Consider the following 23,716-nt stretch of genomic DNA (forward strand, 5'->3'; position numbering starts at 1 on the left):
CATAAAGAAATGATGGGTCTTGTCCCAAACATTATGGAGGGCACTGTATTACATAGAACTTCTCTTGTTTTTAGAATTTTGTTTGTAAATTAATCCATCATGTCGGTATATTTTGTTTGAAATGCAGTTTCTTTGAATCATCCTTCCCCCTCCACTACAGTAATAACTCCTCATGAATAATGATTCAGTGTAAGAAATACTGAGATTTTTCAACGTGATAACATGAAAAATGAATGCAAGTTTTGTTTTATAATTTTTTAGGAGACTGGGTCACAAAAATTAGTAATCGAGAGAAACGTCAGCAGAGAAAGGAGCGGCAGAAGAAGAAATGTGATGTGAATGATTTTGTTGATGCAAATATTTCTCTTTATTCTGGTGGCAGCAGGGCTGCATCAAGAACAGTGAAGGATCACAGGGGATCAGATGATCAAGGAGGTATTTCGGAAATGCCACAAGTGTGATTTTGTTAAATGTGTAGGTTGAAGCATTAAAAATACAAAAGGCCGTGGGGCATATTTTCAGAGAAAATACATTTGTTTTCCAGCTTCCTAATTGTTACTAATTTTTTTCCAACTTTGGCATAAAGTTTTAATTTAAATATTTTACATTATTGTCACCAGTAAAACTCATGCAGATACTGAACATCCAAAGCAAATTCTATTAGCAAAATGTTTCCGTGGTTATTTCAGTGTAGATAGAATCACTATGACTCTATTTACATTGAAGTAACCACAGAAGCATTTTGCTAATAGAACTTGTGAGCAGTGCATAACGAACCGAGAAAATTCTCCTGAATTCTCTTTAAATCAATTCAATCTTATTTTTAAATCGAGAGGAATGGCTAATGTAGGATCTTTTCAAATATATTGCACAAGTAGCTGTTAAGAGATTATTTACTGAATGCTTATTTTAAGGCACCTGATTATTTGGCCGGTTATAGAATACAGGGGATTGAATTTCTACAGGGTTCTCTAGATCTTACACTGAAACATCTGTGGAAACCCTGCAGTTGCAACATAAGTACTGGGTATGCTCTATCACGTGGCTTCCATGCATTCTGTGCTACTAAAGTTACAATGGACCCTTACAACAACAACTCAACTCATTGAGTAATATTTAAGTTTTCAGACTGCACCTGTAACTTTTTTAATAAATGTTTTCTCTTTTTGTATTTCTCCAATTTCCTATCAAGGAATTCAACCTAATAATGGATCTCCGTCAATTTTGCAACACACTCTATTAACTTTACTATATGGTTGTGTCTCCAGCTACTCCTGACACGTGCCTAGAACTCGTTCTCTAAACTCTGCTACCTTTTCCACCTCCCTCTACACTCTTGAATTTTCTTAAAACTCACTCCGTTTACCCTTTTCCATATCCTTATTTGGCTCAGCGTCTATCTGTGAAACATTTGTCCTTCTACATTAAATTCATGAAATAAATACAAGATTGGTCAATAGGTGATGCTAAAGCTACAGTAAGATGTGCTTCTCATTAGGACATTCCAGATTTCAGCCCTCTAGCCATGTAAACATCTGTTCATCTAAAATAAACATGTAAGACACGGATACTCTAATTACCACAACACCAATGCAAAGCTAGATGGTACATAGATTTCACATAACCTAAATATAATTTTGCATAACTGAAATATAACCGCAGCAAACAAGTGAATGGGCTTTGACCGTTTTTTCCCTTCTTTGTGAGAGTACGTTGTTAAAATGTAACGTGTGAATTCTAAGGGTAGGCATCAATTCAATATGAAATTCAAATACATTACAAAATAATTCAAAATACTAAAATGTTCTATTTAGTTAAAAAATAAATTCATGAAATAAAATGGTATGGACCCCTTTCGGAATTAATTGGATATTTCAGAGACTGTTGTGTTTGATTAAACTCGGATGAATCCTATTATTGAGGATTGAGCTGGCTGGTGGTATTGTAATTAATACCCAAGGCTGTTATGTCCTGTATTCTGATCTGGGTTGTGACTGGCTGAAATAGAAATTTAATACATGCAGTATTTGCATTGTTCTATGAAGAGTCACATCTAGAGGTCATCAGTTCAATGTAAACTATACCAAAGGAAAGCCCCAGGGAACACATTTCCTTTGAGAACCAGATTAGTGCAAACTACTCAAAGTTATTAATGCACAATAATAAATGAAGCACTGGTATCAGGTTAATTATTTTTTTTACCCTATAAATCGGGGATCTGAAATAATGGGCTGGGTTGTGCTGGCCAGCAAGCCTGTGAAATTAATGATAGGAATCAAGTGGTTGGCAGATATTTAGTCACATATTTTACATCAGTCTTCACTAAAGAGGATTGAAGTAACATCCAACGTAAAGCAATAAATTGCTATTGGGTGGAAGGAGAAACTCAAGATAATTACAACCATCAGGATAGCAGTGTGGTTCAAACTTTTGGAGCTACATGGTGACAAACCTCTGGATTCCGATAGATTTCTTCCTAGACTTATAAAATAAATAGCTAGAACATAGCACAGCACAGGAATAGGTCCCCACAATGTGCTAAACATGATGGCTAGCTGAGCAGATCTCATCTGCCTGTAGAGGATCCATATCCCTCTGTGCCCTGCACTTCCATGTAACAGTCTCTTGAATGCCACTATTATATCTATCTCCACCACCACCCCTGACAATGTGTTCCAGGCCCCGACCATCCTCTGCATAATAAAACTTGCCCCGCACTCCTCAATTAAACTTCTCCCCTCTAGCCATATAGCGTGTCTTCTAGTATTGGACATTTCCACCTTGGGGAAAAAGGTTCTGATTATCTACACTATCTATGCTGCATATAATTTTATATACTTTTATCGTCTCCCCTTCACCTCCAATGTTCCAGATAAAACAATCCAAATCTCTCCAACCTCTCCCTGTTGCTGAAACCCTCTAATCTAGGCAGAATTCTGGTAAACCTTCCCTGCACCCTTTGCAAAGCTTCCACATCTTTCCTGTAATAGGGCAACCAGAACTGCACGCAATACTCCAAATGCGGCCAAACCAATGTCCTACAGAGCTGCATTATGGGCTAATGAGATTTCATTTCTGATGAAAGCTCTTTGACATGAGACGTAAACTTTTTTTTAATCTAGCCTGATCTTGTTAGTTTTTCTCACATTTTCTACTTTTATTATGGAAACATAGAAAATAGGTGCAGGAGTAGGCCATTCGGCCCTTCGAGCCTGCACCACCATTCAATATGATCATGGCTGATCATCCAACTCAGTATCCCGTACCTGCCTATAAAAAAGATGGTTGATGCATTGGTTTTAATTATCCAAAATTCCCTTGATTTGGGGAAGATTCCATTACATTAGAAAATAGCAAATTAATCTCTAAATAAAAAGGAAGGGAGATAAAAAGCAGAAAACCACTGCCTTAACTTCACCAGTGGGAAAATGTTCAAAAGTATTATTATGCCAGGCATTTTGATAAATTCAAGGTAATTGGGTTTTGTGAAAAGGAAATAATTTTTGTCTAATTATTGGATACTTTGAAGTAACATGTTCTATAGCTAAAGTGAATAAATTGATATATTAACTCCTGCATTAAATGATAACCAGGAACAAAGCAACAATAAATGCAATGGCAGATATACTGTACTGTACTGTACTGACAATGACAATTAAATTGAATCTGAATCTGATCTGAGATGCATGGCAGTTAACATACATGTCGAAAGATGCAGGTCTAAATGACATCTAGACATTGCCACTATTCCAAAGTGAATGCTTAGACAGATTGAGTTATGAATTTTGAGGTCTTTTTCCCAAGACCTACAGTTCTCCTGGGATGTATGGTTGGCCAACCACCATTATTTCATGAAATGTTAAAAGAGCACGTTTCCTTGATGTTGTGCATCAATTTTGTAACTCGTGGAAAGGGAAATGAGCTTTTGCTTAACTGCCCTTCTGGGAATTGTTATTAATTTGAAGAGTCAGCAGTGAAAAGAATATCTGCAGGGAAATATTATGGATACTCGGATGGTAAAATTGATAACCACAATCACAGGCACTGCAGTTTTGTTTTGGATCTAACTATAGCATTGTTTCACTGAATGTTTTCACATTTCTTCTTCTATTTTTAATACGCAGAATTGAGGTTAAGCCTGGCCTGGAAGTCGGCTTCCTCCAAGGCAATTAATATTAATGCTAAACTATGGCCAATCACCGCTGATTTCTCAGACTAGGGAGGAATCAAGTAAATTCTCAAGTGAGGTATTCTACTTACTTCCCTAGTCACTGTTGCTGGGCATCAACCAAACAAATATAGTTATAGGAAACGAGTCAGAAAAAGTAACTCAGACACATCTATTGCAGAAAATTGTGGTTGGATACAGCAATAAAAAAAAAGCTTAAGCATAAATTATACAAAGCTTAAAACCAATTACATTTTGTTGAACTCTAAATTCTAGTGTTGGTGGTGTACGAACAGGATGAGAATGATCAGCCTTTTGTGTCTGTTCATGGTTGATCTATATCTCGGCGTATTTATCTGCCTATCCTCTAGATCTTATAAAAATCAGAAACTCAGGCGCCCCTTTTAAAAGTCCTGAACTTTCCAATTAATCCAGTATTTCTGCAGATTTTGCATTTAAAGTCATGTGTGAACATGCATTTCTCAATTGGCCTTTCCAATCTTAAATTTGAATACTTTTTTCTGGAGTGTTTTATAATACTCATTTTTCCCACCAAATTAACTATATACTCCACTTCCACTTAATTGATGACATCATTTTAAACCGATCTCTCTTCAATGTTCTAACCTCAAAGCAAAGCTTTTAAGACCTGGTGTGCTAATTAACCCTTTACACCCTGATTTCTTTCTGCTAAATGATCTGCACCTCCCAGTAAAGCTACTGGATCTTTCTTGAGGTGCATTGATCAGAACTGAACACGTTAAGCCAGATGGAGCCTGATTGAGGATGCTCTATTACCAAATAATTTATTGGGGAACCTTCCCTCTCGACATCAGCTCCATTGCAATAAAGATCAACATGGAGATAAACTTTCTTTTAGCACGCGCACACTTTTTGATTAACTTTTAGGTATGAACACAATTATCTATCTATTGTCCTTAGTCTTCCACCATTTGTCTGACTCCACATTATCTGTGCATTGAACCATCTACCAATGGTAAGCTCTGCAGATATCTCCTTATGATGATCTGTAAATTTCTTATTTTCCTATAAAACTTTCTCTGCCTGTTAATTTAATGCAACCTGGAAGCTTGGGTATCGAACCACCGGTCACCTAATGATGATAAAAAAGCTGACCTTGTTACATTTCCCTACAGATCACCTCAAATCAAAATACATTCCCAATATCTCCTTTCACCGAGTCAATAGATAATAGGAGTAGGCCATTTGGCCCTTCGAGCCAGCACCGCCATTCAATGTGATCATGGCTGATCATCCACAATCAGTACCCAGTTCCTGCTCTCTCTCCATAAACCCTAACTCCGCTATCCCTAAGAGCTCTATCTAACTCTCTCTTGAAAGCATCCAGAGAACCAGCCTCCACCGCCCTCTGAGGCAGAGAATTCCACACACTCACAACTCTGTGTGAAAAAGTTTTTCCTCATCTCCATTCTAAATGGCTTACCACTTATTCTTAAACTATGGCCCCTGATTCTGGACTCCTTACCCCTCCCAACAGTTACATGTTTCAGTATTATTTCTGATATTGTATGTAAAAGGATATTGATATCCCACTTTGAAACATCAAATGATTCTTGGACATATAAATAAGCATCATCCACTGATGTGTCTCTGTTGTGTGTTAATGACATCCTCAACAATTGCTTAGACTTGATGAACCATTTACTAATCCATGCTGACTCGGATTCATTCAAAGTTGGCCAAATGTTCTTTGTCATGGTCCTGATGATATATTCCAATGACTTCCCCACAGCTAATTTTAAATTGATAAGTCTGGGGCTGGTCAAAAGTGTCCACTTTATTTCCAAAGCAGAAGGATACACAGCTTTTAAAAATTGGCAAGGGAAATAAAGGAACTTAAGAGCTTTTTGCTCTAAATATTCAGCGTTGGTTGTTTGATTTCAAAAGATAAAAAACGTTTGTACATGTCCTCCCACACAACTCAGAAAAAGTCATTTAATAGCCAAGAAGAAGAAAATGAGTACTTTTTCCAAACTTCCTTAGAAGACGAAGGAATTTCAGCAAGTCTGTGGCGCCTTCACGCCCACGTTGGTTTTGCATACAGCCTATCACCATTGGCGACTCGCCAACAGCCTCACGGGTAGGTCCAGCTACAAGAGCTCAATAACAACTCCAAGGTCAAACGCACTAATTGGCCTTATCTGCACACAGGTTAAGATTGGTGAGAATGTAAGTAAAAAGGCCGGCTGGAATAAACGTGACTCGGGTGTTTGGCTCAGCTAAGTGACGTTTGTTCTTTGCTTTCTGTTGTGGGATTCAGTAGATCTTACAAGTCCACAACAACCCTCACTAATTTCTGCAGATGCACATTGGAAAACATCTGATCAGAACGCATCACAACCTGGTTTGGGAACTGCTCCATCCAAAACCGAAAAAAAATTGCAGAGATTTGTGGACGTAGCCCAGACCATCACACAAACCAGCCTCCCTTCCATTGAGACCATCTCCACTTCACACTGCTTCGGCATGGCCACCAGCCTCAAGGACCGGTCTCATGCCGCTTCTCCCCTCTCCCATCAGGCAAGAGGTACAGAAGTTTGAAAAGGTATACCTCCAGATTAAAGTGAAGTTTCTTCCCAGTACACAAACAATAGATTTTCACTGTACCTTTGTACACACGACAATAATAAAATAAACTGAACTTTGTCCACCCTGAACAAATCTGAGGATTTTCAGACTGGAATTAAGTCAGCATGTTTCTGTCCTTCAAAGCAGCATAAAAATATTGTTCTGAATAAGTTAACTCTTCCTTTCCTGCAGTAGGATCTGGTCAATACTAACATGTATTTGTAATATCTCAGATTTACCTGAGGTATTTACATGCTGGCATTGAGTTGAATTGTTTATGCTTTGATATACACCATGAAAACTGGATACCTTTTGAAATAAAAGACATGAAATGAATTATGAAACTTAGGATTTCTATTTAACTATAAAGTAGACAGAAATACCACAGGTGTTGCAGCAATTGGCATTTAACCTGTCATTGCCTTTTCACTTTTTTCCAGAGACCATTGCATGGAGTGCCCCACCTGATTCTCCAGGTGATACAGCAGACAGCTGGAATGAAGCAACAGAAAAGGCCATTGTTTGGCACTGTGCAGGGGGTGGGGATGTGGGCACTGTAGGCTGGGGATCCTCAGACACACCAGTGAGCACCTCAGGCTGGGGAGCACCGCCGAAGGATTTGAGCAACAGTGGAGCTGACTGGGAAATTGCAGATTCTGTTGAGAAGGACATTTTTTCCAATATAGGTGAGTATCCTTCAGGTTAATTGGATATGCAGGGATTTGATGATGTGAAGGAAGGGGAAATATTTCCCTAATGATGGTGTCTTTATGGCGAAGGTGATATTGCCGGAGCAAGACCTATTGAATGTCGAGGTTCGTGATATGCAAGGCAAGGACAAAGGGAGCTCAGTTGTGGTTCCGAGTAAAGGCAGCAGAAGTAAGAGGAGAATTGCAAGGACAAACGGAGTCAAAGGCCCTGCTCAGTAGGGTGGCAGTGGCGGGATGGAGGGGAGTGGTTCACGTTATTGGAGTAGAATTAGGCCTTTCGGCCCATCAAGTCTACTCCGCCATTCAATCATGGCTCATCTCTGCCGCATAATCCCATTGTCCTGCCTTCTCCCCACAACCCTTGACACCCATTCTAATCAAGAATTTGTCTATCTCTGCCTTAAAAAATCCACTGACTTGTCCTCCACAGCCCTCTGTGGCAATGAGTTCCACGGATTAACTACCCTCTGACTAAAGAAGTTCCTCCTCACCACCTTTCTGAAAGAGTGCCCTATAGTTCTGAGGCTATGACCTCTGGTCCTAGACTCTTCCCCGAGTGGAAACATCCTTTCCACATCCACTCTATATTTGCCTTTCATTATTCTGTAAGTTTCAATGAGGTCCCCCCTCAACCTAAACTCCAGCGAGTAGAGGCTCAGTCCTGTCATGGGGTTTGTGGAAATACGCAAAAAGAAAGGAAACACTGCCTAATTTTACCCCAATTATTTATTTCCACCAGCACATACCAGCCTCTGTCTCAACAATTTATTTTCCCACCCCGGCTCTATCTGCCCACCAGATATCTAACAGTGGCAGGCCAGCACCATCAAAGTCCCACACAAACTGGATTATTTAACTCTTAACTTGACCGTAGGTGGGTTGGATTGGAGATTGAGTGGTAACTAACATTTCTGTGGCTGGGGTTGTTCAAACACAGGGGGAGGATACAAACCAGATATAATCAGAGTTTCTAATTCACAATATCACAGCAATGTTCAGAAAGGAACTGCAGATGCTGGTTTAAACCGAAGATACACACAAAAAGCTGAAGTAACTCAGCAGGACAGGCAGCATCTCAGGAGAGAAAGAATGGCTAACATTTCAGCCCGAAACCCAAAACGTCACCCATTCCTTCTCTCCAGCGATGCTGCCTGTCCCGCTGAGTTGCGCCAGCTTTTTGTGTCTATCACAGTAATGTAGTTTGCTAGAAATGCCAAAATGGAGAATCAGTTTAGTTGCAAATTCAAAATGTTATGTAATGAAGCAACTCAAACTCTGTGGCTTAAAAGTTAACTCTTGTTTATTTTGCCATGAATTGATCTTGCTGATCTGTGTTTAGGAACATGGGATAATACGGCAGGTGTAAAAAGTCCTCCTGTGATCTTTGGAGCCTTTCCTGATCCTCCTGAAACTAGTAAGTGCCAGAGAATTTTCAACGCTATATTATTTCACTTCAAATAACAAGTTGCCCTGCTTCTTAAATAGAGGGGTCTGAATGGCAGCCAAGAAGCCACAGAACAATGGAGTAGAAACAAAGATTAATTGTAGTGGGGGGAGAAGAAAGCTGGAAAAGCAGATGCTGGTAAATGCACAAGAGTGTACTGAAGTAACTCAGTGGGCCAGGCAGCATCCCTGGGTAACATGGATCGGTGATGTTTTGGGTTGAGACCCTTCTTCAGATTTGATTGTAGTGGGGGGAGAATAGGTACAGCAGGAAGTGGAAAAGCTAAGAGGCATGTTGGACTAGGTGTGGCAGGTAAAGTCAACATAAGCGAGGGGGGGAGTTGATTGGCAGGTGGTTAGAACAAAGGCCAGAGAGATAAGAAAGGAAGGAAGATGTTCAGAATTTAACCTGTGACTATTGGGGTGCCGCAGGGCCCAGTGCTGGAACCACAGTTATTTACAATATATATTAACAATTTGGACAAGGGAATTAAATGTAACATCTCCAAGTTTGCGGACAACACAAAACTGGGTGCCAGTGTGAGCTGCGATGAGGATGCTATGAGGCTGCAGGGTGACTTGGATAGGTTGAATTTTATTGCAGATGCATGGCAGATGCAGTATAATGTGGATAACTGTGAGGTTATCCACTTTGATGGCAAGAACATGAAGGCAGATTATTATCTGAATGGTGTCAGATTAGAAAAAGGGGGAGGTGCCATGAGACCTGGGTGTCCTTGTACATCAGCCACTGAAAGTAAGCATGCAGGTACAGCAGGAAGTGAAAAAAGCTAATGGCATGTTGGCTTTCATTGACTTGAGAGGATATGAGTTTCGGAGCAAGGAGGTCCTACTGTAATTGTATAGGACCCTGGTGAGACCGCACCTGGAGTCATGTGTGCAGTTTTGGACCCCAGATTTGAGCAATTGCTATTTAGACAATAGATGCAGGAGCAGGCCATTTGGCCCTTTGAGCCAGCACCACCATTCAATGTGATCATGGCTGATTATCCCCAATCAGTACCCCGTTCCTGCCTTCTCCCCATATCCCCTGACTCCGCTATCTTTAAGTGCCCTATCCCTTCATCTAAATCTTGAATGTATCCAGAGAACCGGCCTCCACTGCCCTCTGAAGCAGAGAATTCCACAGACACAACTCTCTGTGTGAAAAAATGTTTCCTCATCTCCGTTCTAAATGGCTTACTCCTTATTTTTAAATTGTGGCCCCTGGTTCTGGACTCCCCCAACATCGGGAACATGTTTCCTGTTTCTTACGTGTCCAAACCCATAATAATCTTATATGTTTCAATAAGATCCCCTCTCACCCTTCTAAATTCCAGAGTATACAAGCCCAGCCGTTCCATTCTCTCAGCATATGGCAGTCCCGCCATCCCGGGAATTAACCTTGTAAACCTACGCTGCACTTCCCTCAATAGCAAGAATGTCCTTCCTCAAATTAGGGGACCAAAACTGCACACAATACTCCAGGTGTGGTCTCACTAGGGCCCTGTACAACTGTGGAAGGACCTCTTTGCTCCTATACTCCTCCTCTTGTTTTGAAGGCCAAAATGCCATTCGCTTTCTTCACTGCCTGCTGTACCTGCATGCTTATTTTCATTGACTGATGAACAAGGACCCCCAGATGCCATTGTACTTCCTCTTTTCCCAATTTGACACTATTTAAATAATAATCTGCCTTCTTGTTTTTGCTACCAATAGATAATCTCATATTTATCCACATTAAACTGCATCAGCCATGCATCTGCCCACTCACCCAACCTGTCCAAGTCACCCTGCATTCACATAGCATCCTCCTCACAGTTCACACTGCCATCCAGCTTTGCATCATCTGCAAATTTGCTAATGTTACTTTGAATCCCTTCATCTGAATCATTGATGTATATTGTAAATAGCTGCGGTCCCAGCACCGAGCCTTGCGGTACCCCACTAGTCACAGCCTGACATTCTGAAAGGGACCCGTTAATCCCTACTCTTTGTTTCCTGTCTGCCAACCAATTTTCTATCCATGTCAGCACTCTACCCCCAATGCCATGGGCCCTAATTTTGCCCACTAATATCCTATGTGGGACCTTATCAAATGCTTTCTGAAAGTCCAGGTACACTACATCCACTGGCTCTCCCTTTGTCCATTTTCCTAGTTACAGTAGATTAGTCAAGCATGATTTCCCCTTCGTAAATCCATGCTGACTCAGACCAATTGTGTTACTGCTATCTAAATGTGCACCATTTCATATTTTATGATTGACTCCAGCGTCTTCCCCACCACTGATGTCAGGCTAACTGATCTATAATTCCCTGTTTTCTCTCTCCCCCCTTTCTTAAAAAGTGGGATAACATTAGCTACCCTCCAATCCACAGGAACTGATCCTGAATCTATAGAACATTGGAAAATGATCACCAATGCGTACAAGATTTCTAGAGCCACTTCCTTAAGTATACTGGGCTGCGGACCATCAGGCCCTGGGGATTTATCAGCCTTCAATCCCATCAGTTTACCCAACACCTGCCTAATGTGGATTTCCTTCAGTTCCTCTATCACCCCAGATCCTCGGGCCACTAGTACATCAGGAAGATTGTTTGTGTCCTCCTTAGTGAAGACGGATCCAAAGTACCTGAACAAGGACCTGCCATGTCCTTGTTCCCTATAATAAATTCACCTTTTTCAGTCTTCAAGGGTCCAACTTTGGTCTTAACTATTTTTTTTCTCTTCACAAACCTAAAGAAGCTTTTACTATCCTCCTTTATATTCTTGGCTAGCTTCCCTTTGTACTTCATCTTTTCTCCCCCTATTGCCTTTTCAGTTACCTTCTGTTGCTCTTTAAACATTACCCAATCCTCTTGTTTCCCGCTCATCTTTGCTACGTTGTACTTTTCTTTTATTTTTATACTGTCGCTGACTTCCCTTGTCAGCCATAGTCGTCTCTTACTCCCCTTGGAATCATTCATCCTCTTTGGAATGAATTGATCCTGCACCTTCCGTATTATCGAAGATAGTTCAAGTGAGTTTATTATCATGTGTCCCTGATAGGACAATGAAATTCTTGCTTTGCTTCAGCACAACAGAACATAGTAGGTATTTACTACAAAACAGATCAGTGTGTCCATATACTGTAATATAAATATATACACACATGAATAAATAAAATGATGAAGTGCAAATAACAGATAATAGGTTATTAATAATCAAAGTTTTGTCCGAGCCAGGTTTAATAGCCTGATGGCTGTGGGGAAGTAGTTATTCCTGAACCTGGTTGTTGCAGTCTTCAGGCTCCTGTACCTTCTACCTGAAGGTAGCAGGGAGATGAGTGTGTGGCCAGGATGGTGTGGGTCTTTGATGATACTGCCAGCCTTTTTGAGACAGCGACTGCAATAAATCCCCTCGATGGAAGGAAGGTCAGAGCCGATGATGGACTGGGCAGTGTTTACTACTTTTTGTAGTCTTTTCCTTTCCAGGGCGCTCAAGTTGCCGAACCAAGCCATGATGCAACCGGTCAGCATGCTCTCTACTGTGCACCTGTACAATGGATTGAAGATTGGCAGAAGGCAAAGCCTTGGGAATAAGGGGAGAGGGTTCTGGTTTGTTGCAAGAGACTAGCTGCTGTGTTCTGCAGGGGTTGGTGTTGGGTTTGCTACTTTTTCTCATTGTATATCAATGATCTGGATGATGGAAATTATTGCTTTGTGGCCAAGTTTGTCAATGGTATAAATATGGTGGAGGGGCAGGCATGTAGAGGAGGCAGGGGGTCTCCAGAATGACTTGGACAGGTTGGGAAAGTGGACAAAGAAGTGGCAAATGGAATACTGCATAGCAAAGTGTGCGGTCATGAAGGAATATGGGCCTAGGCTATTTTCTAAATGGGGAGTGGATTCAGAAATCAGAGATGCAAAGGGACTTCGGATTGCTGGTGCAGGATTCCCAAAAAGTTAATTTGCAGGTTGGATTGGCAGTAAGGAAGGCAAATGCAATGTTAGCAATCATTTTGAGAGGACCAGAATATAAAAACAGGGATGTAATGTTGAGGCTTTATAAGGCACGGATCAGACCGCAATTGGAATATTATAAGCAGTTTTGGACCCATATCTGTGGAGAGATATGCTGGTGTTGGAGAGAGGAGATTTACCGTATGAGAATGATTCTAGGAATGAGTGGATCCATATATGATGAGTGTTTAACGGCTCTGGGCTTGTACTCACAGGACACCCCAGTTTTCATTGGCAGATTGGCGGTAGAGAGAGTTAGTAGCTTCAAATTCCAGGGCTTTATCATCGCGGATGACAATCCTGGGCCCAGCATGTAGATGTAATCATGAAAAAAGCATGCTAGTCTTCTACTTTCTTAAACTTTAAAGAGATTCAGCATTTTACCAAATACTCTATCAGGAGAAAATATCCTGGCATTTTGCATCTTGGCCCAGCATCACAGGCATGGCCTGCCCGCCATCAAAAGCATCTATATGACTCAAACGAGGCAGCATCTATCATCAAAGATCTTCACTATTTGTGCTGTGCCCTCTTCTTGCGGGCGGCCACCATTGGGCAGGAGATACAGAAGTCACACGCCATCAGGGAGAAACACGCATGGTCACAGTGAGAATGGGCAAACTCCACACGCCATACATTACCAGATTATACTATCATCTTGGAGTGCAGAAGGTGATCTTATAGAGGTATACAAAATCTTGAGATTAATAGATCGGGTAAAAGCTGAGAGCCTCTTGTCCAGAGTCGTACAATCAAGAACCAGAGGACAAAGGTTTAAGGGGAGGGGGGGAAAGATTTAATAGGAACCTGAGGGATAACTTTTTTACACAAAGGGTGGTGGGTGTGTAGAATGAGTTGCCGGAAGAGGAAGTTGAGTCAGTTAAAATCGCTATGTTTAAGAAACATTTACACAGGTACATGGATAGGATAGGGTTAAAGGGATTTGGGCCAAATGCAGGCAGGTAGGACTGGTGTAGATGGGACATGTTGGTTGGTGTGGGCAAGTTGGGCCGAAGGGCCTATTTTTCCAAGCTGTATGACTCTGACTCGTAAGTCTGGTTATGTAGAAAATATCATTTTTTGTTTTTGAGTAATGTTACAAACTTATCACTTTTTAAGGGCATCATGAATTGTTTTGACAAAATTGTTTTTTATATCTTCAGTTACCCACGACAATATATCATCTCAAGATAGTCCAGCCAGATGTCACTTGAGTACCTCACTTTCATCTCCTGTAATTGATGAAGCTTGGCTCGGACTAGGTAAGGTTGTCTCATTATTTAAACCCTTCCTTTCTGTATATTTTTTAATGTTTATTTTTGACATCTGGACAAATTACCCTTGAGAAGTTGGTTATGAGCTGCCTTTTTTTGAGCTGCCACAATCTTCTTGATAAAGGGCCCTCACACATTGCGGTTGGGCTCAACAACATTGAATGACAATGCCAATTACAGAGTCAGTGAAAAAGTTAACACCTTTCATATTTAAGAGTCAAGAGTGTATAAATGTCTTATGTACTGGCAACGGAACAAAGACATTCATACTTGCTGCAGCTTTATAGGCCTATTAACCGAATGACACACAAATAAATTACAATAATCAAAAGTAAATTAACAATCTATAATACTAGGTAACCAGACCATTTTAGTGCAAACACGAAGTGCAACCAAGTCCACATTAGATGATAGTTACTAAGTTTGGGTTGTGATCAGTTTTCTAAAGCCTGATGGTCGCTGGGAAGAAGCTGTACATGAACCTCAAGGTCATTGTTTTCAGGCTTTATATATTTTCTTCCCTATGGTAGTAGCGCGTTGAGAGCTTGGCCAGGGTAATGTGGGTCTTTGATGATATTCCCAGTCTTTTTGACGTAGCACCTCCTTTGGATGGTATGGAGATCAGCACCTGCAATGAACCAGGAAAGGTCTACCATTTCCTGCAGCCTCCTTTGTTCTCTGGCATTGATCCAACCAGTCAGTATGCTCTCTACCATACATCTGTAGAAGTTGTGTGCCATTCATGTCCCTAACACATTGGAGCAGAATTAGGCCATTCAGCCCATTGAGCCTGCTCCGCCATTCAATCATGCCTGATCTATTTTCTCTCTCAACCCTATTCTCCTGCCTTTTCCCCGTAACCTTTCACATCATTACTAATCAAGAACCTATTAATCTCCACCATGAGATTTAGCCTCTATAGCCACCTGTGGCAACAAATTCTACAGATTCATCACCTAAAGACATTTCTCCTCCATTCTTTTACTCTAAGATTAAACATAGAAACGTAGAAAATAGGTGCAGGAGTAGGCCATTCAGTCCTTTGCACCGCCATTCAATATGATCATGGCTGATCATCCAACTCAGTATCCTGTACCTGCCTTCTCTTTATACCCCCTGATCCCTTTAGCCACAAAGGCCACATCTAACTCCCTCTTAAATATAGCCAATGAAATGGCGTCAACTACCTTCTGTGGCAGAGAATTCCAGAGATTCACCACTCTCTGTGTGAAAAATGTTTTTCTCAACTCGGTCCTAAAAGATTTCCCCCTTATCCTCAAACTGTGACCCCTAGTTCTGGACTTCCCCACAATCGGGAACAATCGTCCTGCGTCTAGCCTGTCCAACCCCATTAAGAATTTTGTAAGTGTCTATAAGATCCTCCCTCAATCTTCTAAATTCTATCGAGTACAAGCCGAGTCTATCCAGTCTTTCTTCATATGAAAGTCCTGACATCCCAAGAATCAGTCTGGTGAACCTTCTCTGTACTCCCTCTACGGCAAGAATGTCTTTCCTCAGATTAGGAGACCAAAATTGTACGCAATACTCCAGGTGTGGTCTCACCAAGACCCTGTACAACTGCAGTAGAACCTCCCTGCTCCTATACTCAAATCCTTTTGCTATGAATGCTAACATACCATTGGCTTTCTTCACTGCCTGCTGCACCTGCATGCCTACTTTCAATGACTGGTGTACCATGACACCCAGGTCTTGTTGCATCTCCCCTTTTCCTAATCAGCCACCATTCAGATAATAGTCTATTTTCCTGTTTTTGCCTCCAAAGTGGATAACCTCCCATTTATCCACATTATACTGCATCTGCCATGCATTTGCCCACTCACCCAACCTATCCAAGTCACCTTGCAGTCTCCTAGCATCCTCCTCACAGTTAACACTGCCCCCCAGCTTAGTGTCATCCGCAAACTTGGAGATATTGCCTTCAATTCCCTCATCCAGATCATTAATATATATTGTAAATAGCTGGGGTCCCAGCACCGAGCCTTACGGTACCCCACTAGTCACTGCCCACCATTGTGAAAAGGACCCGTTTACTCCTACTCTTTGCTTCCTGTTTGCCAGCCAGTTCTCTATCCACATCAATACTGAACCCCCAATGCCATGTGCTTTAAGTTTGTACACTAATCTCTTATGTGGGACCTTGTTGAAAGCCTTCTGGAAGTCCAGATACACCACATCCACTGGTTCTCCCCTATCCACGCTACTAGTTACATCCTCGAAAAATTCTGTAAGTTTCGTCAGACATGATTTACCTTTCGTAAATCCATGCTGACTTTGTCCAATGATTTCACCACTTTCCAAATGTGCTGCTAACCCATCTTTAATAACTGACTCTAGCAGTTTCCCCACTACCGATGTTAGACTAACTGGTCTGTAATTCCCTGTTTTCTCTCTCCCTCCCTTCATAAAAAGTGGGGTTACGTTTGCTACCCGCCAATCCTCAGGAACTACTCCAGAATCTAAAGAGTTTTGAAAGATTATTACTAATGCATCCACTCTTTCTGGAGCTACTTCCTTAAGTACTCTGGGATGCAGCCTATCTGGCCCTGGGGTTTTATCGGCCTTTAATCCATTCAATTTACCCAACACCACTTCCCGACTAACCTGGATTTCACTCAATTCCTCCAACTCCTTTGACCCTGCTATTTCCGGCAGATTATTTATGTCTTCCTTAGTGAAGACAGAACCAAAGTAGTTATTCAATTGGTCCGCCATATCCTTGTTTCCCATGATCAACTCACCTGTTTCTGACTGCAAGGGACCTACATTTGTTTTAACTAATCTCTTTCTTTTCACACATCTATAAAACCTTTTGCAGTCAGTTTTTATGTTCCCTGCCAGTTTTCTTTCATAATCTATTTTTCCTTTCCTAATTAAGCCCTTTATCCTCCTCTGCTGGTCTCTGAATTTCTCCCAGTCCTCTGGTATGCTGCTTTTTCTGGCTAATTTTTACGCATCATCCTTCGCTTTGATACTATCCCTGATTTCCCTTGTTATCCACGGATGCACTACCTTCCCTGATTTATTCTTTTGCCAAACTGGGATGAACAATTTTTGGAGTTCATCCATGCTGTCTTTAAATGGCTTCCATTGCATATCCACCGTCAACCCTTTTAGAATTAATTGCCAGTCAATCTTGGCCAATTCACGTCTCATACCCTCAAAGTTACCTTTCTTTAAGTTCAGAACCATTGTTTCTGAATTAACAATGTCACTTTCCATCCTAATGAAGAACTCAACCATATTATGGTCACTCTTGCCCAAGGGGGCACGTACAACAAGACTGCTAAATAACCCTTCCTCATTACTCAATACCCAGTCTGAAATAGCCTGCTCTCTCGTTGGTTCCTCTACACGTTGATTTAGATAACTATCTCGCATACATTGCAAGAAATCCTCTTCCTCAGCACCCCTGCCAATTTGATTCACCCAATCTATATGTAGATTGAAGTCACCCATTATAACTGTTTTGCCTTTGTCGCACGCATTTCTAATTTCCTGTTTGATACCATCTCCAACTACTACTGTTAGGTGGCCTGTACACAACACCCACCAGCGTTTTCTGCCCCTTAATGTGTCGCAGCTCTACCCATACCCATTCCACATCCTCCAAACTAATGTCCTTCCTTTCCATTGCATTAATCTCCTCTCTAACCAGCAACGCTACCCCACCTCCTTTTCCTTTCTCTCTATCCCTCTTGAATATTGAATATCCCTGGATGTTCAGCTCCCAGCCTTGGTCACCTTGGAGCCATGTCTCTGTGATCCCAACTATATCATAATCATTAATGGCTATCTGCATGTTCAACTCATCCACCTTATTACGAATACTCCTTGCATTGAGACACAAAGCCTTCAGGCTTGTTTTTACAACACTCTTACCCCTTATACAATTATGTTGAAATGTGGCCCTTTTTGATTTTTGCCCTGGTTTTGTCTGCCTGCCACTTTTACTTTTCACCTTGCTACCTATTGCTTCTACCCTCATTTTACAACCCCCTGCCTCTCTGCTCTTGTACCCATCCCCCTGCCACATTAGTTTAAATCCTCCCCGACAGCACTAGCAAACACTCCCCCAAGGACATTGATTCCATTCCAGCCCATGTGCAGACCATCCTGTTTGTACTGGTCCCACCTCCCCCAGAACTGGTTCCAATGCCCTAAAAATTTGAATTCTTCCCCCCTTGCACCATTTTTCAAGCCACGTATTCATCTGTAATATCCGCCTATTTCTACTCTGACTGGCCCGTGGTACTGGTAGTAATCCAGAGATTATTACCTTTGAGGTCCTACTTTTAAGTTTATCTCCTAGCTCCCTAAATTCATCTTGTAGGACCTCATCCCTTTTTTTTACCTATATCATTGGTGCCAATATGCACCACGACAACTGGCTGTTCACCCTCCCCCTCCAGAATGTTCTGCAGCCGTTCAGTGACATCCCTGACCCTTGCACCAGGGAGGCAACATACCATCCTGGAGTCTCGTTTGCGGCCGCAGAAACGCCTATCTATTCCCCTGACAATTGAATCCCCTATTACTATTGCCCTTCCACTCTTCCCCCCGCCCCCCCCCTCATGTGCCGCAGAGCCATCCATGGTGCTATGAACTTGGCTGCTGCTGTATTCCCCTGATGAGCCATCTCCCTCAACAGCATCCAAAATGGTATACCTGTTTAGGAGGGAGATGACCGCAGGGGACTCCTGCACTACCTGCCTACTGCTTTGCTGGCTATTGGCCACCCGTTCCCTTTCTGTCCTCTTACCTTTTACCTGCGGTGTGACCAACTTGCTGTACGTGCTATCCACGACTTTCTCAGCATCGTGGATGCTCCAGTATGAATCCAGCCACAGTTCCAATCGTTCAATGCGGTCTGCCAAGAGCTGCAGCTGTACACACTTCCTGCAAACGTAGTCACCAGGGACACCAACCATATCCCTGATCTCCCACATGTTGCAGGCTGAGCAAACCACGGGGCCAATCTCCACTGACATATCTTACTCCCAAATTAACTCTATATTAAATATTAAAAAACACAAAACTTTATCCTTTAAACTTTACTAATAAATACTATTAAATACTGTACAATCAACTCCCAGAATCCTTAACCTGAAGGCAGAAATGTAAAAATGTAAACCTGGGGTTGCACCCAACCAGCTGCTTCCTCTGGTCCTCTTCCACCAATCATGGGCTTCCACCAGACTCCTTCTCTGGTAATTGTAATTGTTTAATGTAATTGTTTACTTAGCTCACAATTCCACTTGGATAAACTTGAATTGCAACAGTAAGCTCTACATCACAACCGGCGTGAAATAGGCTCTGTTCTCAAGAAGAACATTGTTGATTTTTTTTTTTTACTGTTTAAATTAAATCTGGTGGAATAATAGAAATCATCTCTGTTGCATCTGGAATCTGGGGTTCACAATCTTAAAATAAGTAATCAAATGGTCAGTTAGCATATCTTGAAAGGTTAACCTGCATTAAATTCCTTCTTCAGGTGAACGATTTTGTCAAATTAATACCAGAGAACACCATGTGATTTTATTTTGCTCCACAACAGAGTCAGCCATTCAAGCCTGTAACGACTCAAAATGTGTGCGTCCTCTTATTAATAATAAATCATTAGAAGGAAAATTCTGTCAAGTAGTTTTCTGCGCTAATTCTAGTGATCTTGACACTAAAATATTGAAAGATCTTTGGAAGAAAACCATTTATAGTTATTTGTTCAAATGCAGTTGAAATCAACACCACCAAAACAATCTCTTGTAAGAGTTTATTCAGTCTACAGCTACTGTATGGTACATGTCTGCACCATCTGATTAACCCTCCGTTTGCACTCGTTAATTCTTCACTCTCATTTTACTTGGTAAACCAGTCAAATTGCATCAAATATTTAATAGACATTGATGGAAAATCAGACGGAGTTTAATCCATCACCTTCAGTTTTCCAACTACACAAAATTAAAATGATGTCCATATTAACCGTCCATATGTCCATATTCTTTCTACATAACCCCCTTTGTTAAGGTTAAATTTATTTTTTATTTCAAGGTAAAGGTTATAGACAAATTGAATTGGGCTATAATGTGCTCTTGGTTTAAAGTAGAGAAATGCACAGCAAAAGGTAGCTCCCAATTTGGAGAGAAAGCAACTGGTATCTGAGAACTGCAGTTAAGGGCTATCCTGCAGCAGCGATACATCTTTCATTTTTCCTCAAAAGTCAACCCAATGAAACTTCTCTGAGCTCCTTCTAATGAAAGTATATCTTGCTAAATTGGGAGATCAAAACTGTACTCAGTACTTCAGATATGATCTCTGCATCCTGGTCGGATGTAGTAAGACTTCCTATTTTTATAGTCCATCTCTTTTCGACACACGCAAAGGAAATCACAAAGGAAAGTAAATTGCAGAAGTTCCAAATCTTTAGACACAAAGATAGGAAATTATTGTTTGCCACAGAAAATAGATTAACACTAGCAGAGAGCTGTCCAAACAAACAAAAGATGAGGAAACCCTGTTTATTGGTTTTTATTATGCAGTGGACTATCACCATTTCCCATGTTAGATTTGCAAGAAACCAAAGCTTTGAATAGGGCAATTAAATTTAGTCGTCAAATCTTGAAAAATTACAATTAATTAAAAGTTTCTTCACAAAATGAAACAGGGGGTTGGCCATTGGGTCCCATTCTAATCTTTCCTTAAATGACCAAACCAGGCAGGCATTGGGTGACAATATGTTGCCTGCTCTACCAAGACAAAACAAAGGCTTCCAGAAGTAAATTTTCTAAAGTTGAGGGTACTGAAATTTAAAAAATTGATAGGAAGTTTCTTCCTGAACTGGACACCTTTACTAGTACTCTAATATTTTCAGATCTGCCTTTAGCACAGCAATAGAATTACTGCCTCATAGTGCCAGAGACACTGTTCAATCCTGACTACAGGTGATGTCTGCACGGAATTTGTGCGTTCTTTCTGTGACCGCATGCGTTTGCTCCGGGTACTCCGGTTTCCTCCCATATTCCAAAGACATGCATGTCTGTAGGTTTAATTGGCTTCTATAAATTGTCTCTGGTGTGTCGGATGGAACTAGTGTACGGGTGATTGTTGGTTGGCGTTGACTCAGTGGGCCGAAGTGCGTGTTTCCAAGCTGTATCTGTAAACTAAACCGATCCATTATATAGTATCCATGAATGTTTAAAATAATAATCTGAATATCATTGTTTATAGACGACCCCTTTGCAGTTGACCTTAACTCAGATTGGAGTCCACCAACAGAGGAATGGGGCAACTGGACTGGAGACAAAATCTTAATAGCTCAAGAAGCTGAGAAAGAGAAACTGAAGGTAATGATGAAAAGATAGCACCTATACAGAAATACCAATAAAAAGACTTTAGGAATTTTCATTTTTCGTGGTTGTCCAGAAGTCTGTCCTGATTCAAAAATCTAGGCAATTTCATGAACAATACAAACAAAATTGATTGGTTTTGATTGGGGATGTGGACTACTTCATCAGTGACAAGGACACAAGGGATATGCAAAGGAATAGAGGGCACAGAATTCTTAAAATACATTGAATTTAGTTTTCATGTTGCAAGCCCAACAAAAGATGGGTAACAACAAATTTACTTTAGGTGAATGAAACTGGTGGAGAAAACAGTTGCAGTGGGGGATGTAATAAAAAGGCACTGCAGATGCTGGTTTATACCAAAGATAGACACAAAATGCTGGGGTAACTCAGCGGGTCAGGCAGCACCACTTGAGAAAATGGATGGGTGACATTTCGGAATGGGACCCTTCATCAGACAGTAGTAGACAAAGCCACCCAGCCTTAACATTAGTTGTAGATTAATTATTGGAAAGAAAATATTAATGGTCAAAAGAGTCATATTTGAACGGAAAGTGGATAAGATGTGGAATTGCATAATAAATAGTATTATACGGATGCATACAGAGGAAAGAAGCTCATAAGATCCCTGTGGACAAAGTGTGTTATTAATATGTAGAAGATGAAGCCATTTAGTGGCTGAGGCACAGACCATAAGAGCAGAGTATTAAGCACTTGTGAACATACAAATAGTGTATTGAATACCTACAGGTCAGGTCACCACATTACTGAAAGGGCATACCAATATCTGACAACATGCAGAGCAGATATACAGTGCTTTTGCAGGTGCTGGAGAATATTATTTTTGAGAAGAGGTTGGCTAGGCTGGGGTTAGTTTTTTGGAGGAATAGCTAAGTCAGGACTTGACCAAAGTATATCAAATTACGAGAGACTTAGCATAAACAGGAAGGACTCTGTTCCCTCAGTAGAGAATCAAATGGTTGGTGTGGGCGCAGAGGGTGAGGGGATCTATTAAAATTAAGCTAAGTAGAAAGATTGGAGGGGAATTTGAGAAAACAAAATGATCCAATGTGTAATGAGGGTCTGGCACTCATTGCGTGAAAGATTGGTGGAAGCACCAACATTCATTACATTTAAAAAGCCTCGAACTGAGGATTTGAAGTAAGTACAGGGCTATTGTCCAAGATCTGACTAGTAGGAATGGCTGAGGAAGGAACTGGAGATGCTGGTTTACACTAAAGATAGGCACAAAATGCTGGAGCAACTCAGCGGAACAGGCAGCATCTCTGGATAGAAGGAATGGGTGACGTTTCAGGTAATGACCCTTCTTCAGACGGGTCACTACTACTATTTTAAAGAAGACACATCAATACTCTTTTAAAGATGTTTTTGTTTGTTTTATAATGTACCTTTCCCAATAGCTATTTGTATTCATGTTGTGCCCATAAACAAGCCTGAAATGGCATGTGAGACACCATCCTTGTTCTGCTTTGAAAGCTCCTACAATATCTTCATTACATTCCTCTAAAAGAGCATTTGGGCACTGATTTAATGTTTAATGTCTCAGCCAAATGATAACACAGTTGATAGTGCGTCATAGCTCAATAGTGCACTGAAGTGCCAGCCAAATATCTTTTGGATTTAGGACGTCAAACATGGAACAATATCCCCAATGCAGTGAACTCGGGGTCAGTGATTAAAAATTAAATCCCATGCCTTCCATTTATTACCTTTGCTCAGTCATTACCTTGCTCAGTTTATTACCTTGTTGCTCAGAGCAAACAGATAAACAACTTCTTGCTCAGAGCAAACAGATCAACAGATAATGTCATTGCCACTGCCCTCTAGGAGGGGCGTCCAGTTGGATATGGCTGCCCTGCTGTGCGTCTTTTCGCTTCTTTTTAAATTTTTAGTATGTTAAATAGTGTTTTGTTTTTGGAGGACTAGTCTTTTTATGTGAGGGGTGGGGGGGGAGGGGGAGGGCAGGGCAGCGTCTTCGACCCGTCCTTGCGGCCTACCATTGAGTCTGGAGCGGCATTTCCTGAGGGGACCGGCCAGAATCACGGCTTCGGCGGCAGCACAGCGCTGGAGCGCTATCGCGGAACGGAGCGGGCGATGCCTTGACCGGGTCGCCGCGCTGGAGCTCCA

General features: G+C 41.3%; 1 protein-coding gene across 3 annotated transcripts in view; it reads left to right on the plus strand.

The window, feature by feature from the left end:
- Window positions 1-23,716, plus strand: part of LOC129697145 (protein LYRIC-like) — a 62,773-nt gene that overhangs the window by 25,190 nt on the left and 13,867 nt on the right. For 2 of the 3 annotated variants that reach the window (XM_055635397.1, XM_055635399.1), the window contains exons 4-8: window positions 262-435; window positions 7,219-7,464; window positions 8,828-8,902; window positions 14,097-14,195; window positions 21,450-21,565. In XM_055635397.1, the coding sequence (XP_055491372.1) occupies window positions 262-435; window positions 7,219-7,464; window positions 8,828-8,902; window positions 14,097-14,195; window positions 21,450-21,565 (710 nt within the window). The remainder of the gene's footprint in view (window positions 1-261; window positions 436-7,218; window positions 7,465-8,827; window positions 8,903-14,096; window positions 14,196-21,449; window positions 21,566-23,716) is intronic. The other variant, XM_055635398.1, reaches the window with a different exon arrangement.

The sequence above is a fragment of the Leucoraja erinacea genome, chromosome 5 (assembly GCF_028641065.1).
Source record: "Leucoraja erinacea ecotype New England chromosome 5, Leri_hhj_1, whole genome shotgun sequence".
Taxonomy (NCBI): Eukaryota; Metazoa; Chordata; class Chondrichthyes; order Rajiformes; family Rajidae; genus Leucoraja; species Leucoraja erinaceus.